Genomic DNA, 2,853 nt, shown 5'->3' with positions numbered 1-2,853 from the left:
ATCAACAATCCTGCGTCTGAACTTATGCTTAAGCTTTCCTTTCATGACTTACGTAAACATAATTTTTCAATTAACTTGGCTTTAGCTTTTCGGTAAAACACCTGGAGTCCAGAAAGAATTTAACGACCTTCTTGTATATCCAAGTGGGCTAATAAATTCAACAAATTGAGCTTTAGGCCATAAAGCACTCGTTAAAACACCTGAACTAGGAAAAAATAGCATCCATCACATCAGCGACGTGGAAACAGAATTTCGAGGGCGCTATTCTGCGGGCAAAAAATGGAAAAAAAGGGCCCCCCCCTCACCCTCCCGATAAAAAACATAAGACCTTTTGAAAATTGTAACTTGTTTTTAATGTAAAAGAAACCAAACGATTATTACATCAACTAAATTGAACAGTAATTCACATCTCACAAAATAAGCTAAGGGCGACTACTTGCATTCGGTGACTTGATTTTAAAAATGAAAACCAGGGACATTTTTTGTTTTGCGGTCCATATCTCATTAAAATATCTAATGTTAGTAACTATTAAAGACAAAATGGGGACAATTCTGTTCTAATGTAGTTTGACCTTTGTAACTGTTGTGCAGACATACTGATAAAATAGGGCCTCTAACTAATTACCTTAAATAAACTCACTAATTAATGTAACCAGTTCAATATGCATTATTCTTATTCTTATCATTCTTTATGAGCGCAGTAACGGTAAGGTATCTAATTACTTATTTATTTTGCATTCCATAACTTATTAACAGAGATGGTCAAACTAAAGTGGAGACATGGCAGAAATCCTTCAATGAAGCGGGACAGTGAACTGTTCACCCGTGAGAGGGCGATCAAGAAAAGAGAGCGAGCGGGCCCGTTGAGGGAGTTTACCGATGAAAAGACACAGAAAGACAGAAGCACAATAACATGTATATTTAGGTGTTTTTTTGTAAATAACCGACCGTATCAAGAGGAAGTAAAGTCCCCTGGTTTGTCCCTTATACCCTACTGCCATGAGACAACTCAAAATCAAGTTTCCAAAATGTGACACTGAGCGCTGACAAAGTTTGTTTCCCGCAGCGAGACGCTACAATACTAATTGTAGGCTTATCATGTTGATTCGGCCACAACAGAAAAAAGACAAACAAACTCTCGCTCTCTCCTGAGGGGCAGGTCAGCCAAAAAGGCCAAACATGCCGTTGCCCGGGCAACATTAGCCCGTACCTGTGCACGTCCCTGCATAACATTCACCTGTTTACAACTTACAAATTATTTATCAGTTGTATATAGACTCTTTTGCACTATTTTATCTGTTTTATTGTGTTGCACTGTTGGAAGAGCCTCTGATGTAAGATCTTCATCGACATTACTACACTGTAGCCATGTACGAATGAGAATAAAAGCCTTGAACCGTAACTTTCTTTTATGTCGTGTTTTCTTATGTTGTGTCTTCAGGTGTCGGAGGGCGGCAGAGTGAGTGAGGAGATGACGGCGACCGTGGAGTTCACAAACCCCTTCTCCTTCAGCCTGGAGGGCGTCTACATCCGCATGGAGGGACCCGGGATCATGCTGCCCAAGTCCAAATATTACAGGTGAGTTCAGAACAGCAGAAACAAGTAACCATAGAAACCTTGAGCCTTAAGATTGTTGACATTAAAGCACCATTTTGTATTATGTGACAGCTTTTATTTATATTGGTGGATTTCTTTAAAAATGGGAATTGTATTATTATTCTTATTGTAAGAATTGTTTTGCTTACAGTTTTCCCTTGTTATTGTTATTATTTATTTATTTAGAATTATCATTATTTTTATTTTTTTTGTGCTTCATTTTGTTTCTTACCTGAGGGCGGGGTGGGGATGGGGGGTGGGATGTTGAAAATAGAAAACTGAAAGTGAGCATTATATTTCTGTACCTTTCTTATTATTATTTTTAATTATTATATTTGTGCTTTTAATGCTCAATAAAATATATATATAATAAAAAAAAAGATCTCTGCTGAGAAAATTCTCCTCATAATCAGAGATATTTCAAAATAACCATTTTCAAAGAAATCCACTGAATTTAAACACGATTACTCAGGAATGCTAAAAACACAGCTATAGATAGGATCAAATGTGTAAATTAATTGAAACTTAGAATATCTTGATTAAAACAAGTGTTTTTTCTGGATTTGATATCAAATGCAGCCCAACCCTTCTGACATTTAACCCAAATCCTGCTGGTTTCAGTCTGATCCAGGGACGTACTTCCCTCTCCTGGACGGAGTATTTCACCCCGCAGCGGGCCGGCAGCAGCAGAGTGATCGCCTCTCTGGACTGTCCCGCCCTCAGGCAGGTCCTCGGCCAGGCGTCTATCAGCGTGAAGCCCTGAGGATCACCATAGGGTCGCCGAAGGGTCACTGAGGGTCACTGTAGGTCAAGGGTGTCCAAACTACATTTTGAATCGGCCCTCAGCCAATTCTAAAAGTATAGTGACTTCAGTATAATAAACTTCTGCTTGTCTTATATTGTATCTCTCAACTATATAATGTTAAAATATATTACACACTATTCATGCGTTAATAAGCCCAATTTTCAATAAAATTTCAGTCAATTAAAGTTGAAAACAGTATGGCAATATGGCCCACAAATGGAAACTTGAAGCTTGTATTCGTTTGCTTCTTCTTAAAATATATATGTAAACATATGTTACCACAGTAGTCTTCATGGGTTAATAAGCCCACTTTCAGTCAATTGAAGTTTAAAACATGTTCTAACAAATAGTTTATAGAAAAAAGCCCAAATAACAAATTCACATTAAGAAACCTTTGACATCTACCCTTCATATTTCCTCTTAATATAATCAATCTTGAAGCTTCTGTTTTA

At 37.5% G+C, this 2,853-nt stretch overlaps 1 protein-coding gene and 1 long non-coding RNA gene across 5 annotated transcripts in view; one reads left to right on the top strand and one right to left on the bottom strand.

Moving 5' to 3' along the window:
• The window catches only part of f13a1b (coagulation factor XIII, A1 polypeptide b), a 29,179-nt gene extending 26,561 nt beyond the window's left edge, over window positions 1–2,618 (top strand). Inside the window, exons 14-15 of the mRNA XM_010782562.1 lie at window positions 1,442–1,578; window positions 2,218–2,618. Of these exons, the coding sequence (XP_010780864.1) occupies window positions 1,442–1,578; window positions 2,218–2,359 (279 nt within the window). The 3' untranslated portion in view covers window positions 2,360–2,618. The remainder of the gene's footprint in view (window positions 1–1,441; window positions 1,579–2,217) is intronic.
• The window catches only part of LOC104955278 (uncharacterized), a 3,891-nt gene that overhangs the window by 442 nt on the left and 596 nt on the right, over window positions 1–2,853 (bottom strand). The gene's annotated exons all lie outside the window — the stretch shown is intronic.

Source organism: Notothenia coriiceps, unplaced genomic scaffold, assembly GCF_000735185.1.
Source record: "Notothenia coriiceps isolate Sejong01 unplaced genomic scaffold, NC01 NC01_scaffold00024667, whole genome shotgun sequence".
Classification (NCBI taxonomy): domain Eukaryota; kingdom Metazoa; phylum Chordata; class Actinopteri; order Perciformes; family Nototheniidae; genus Notothenia; species Notothenia coriiceps.
The sequence above is the reverse complement of the archived record's forward strand: the minus strand, read 5'-3'. Positions and strand labels throughout refer to the sequence as shown.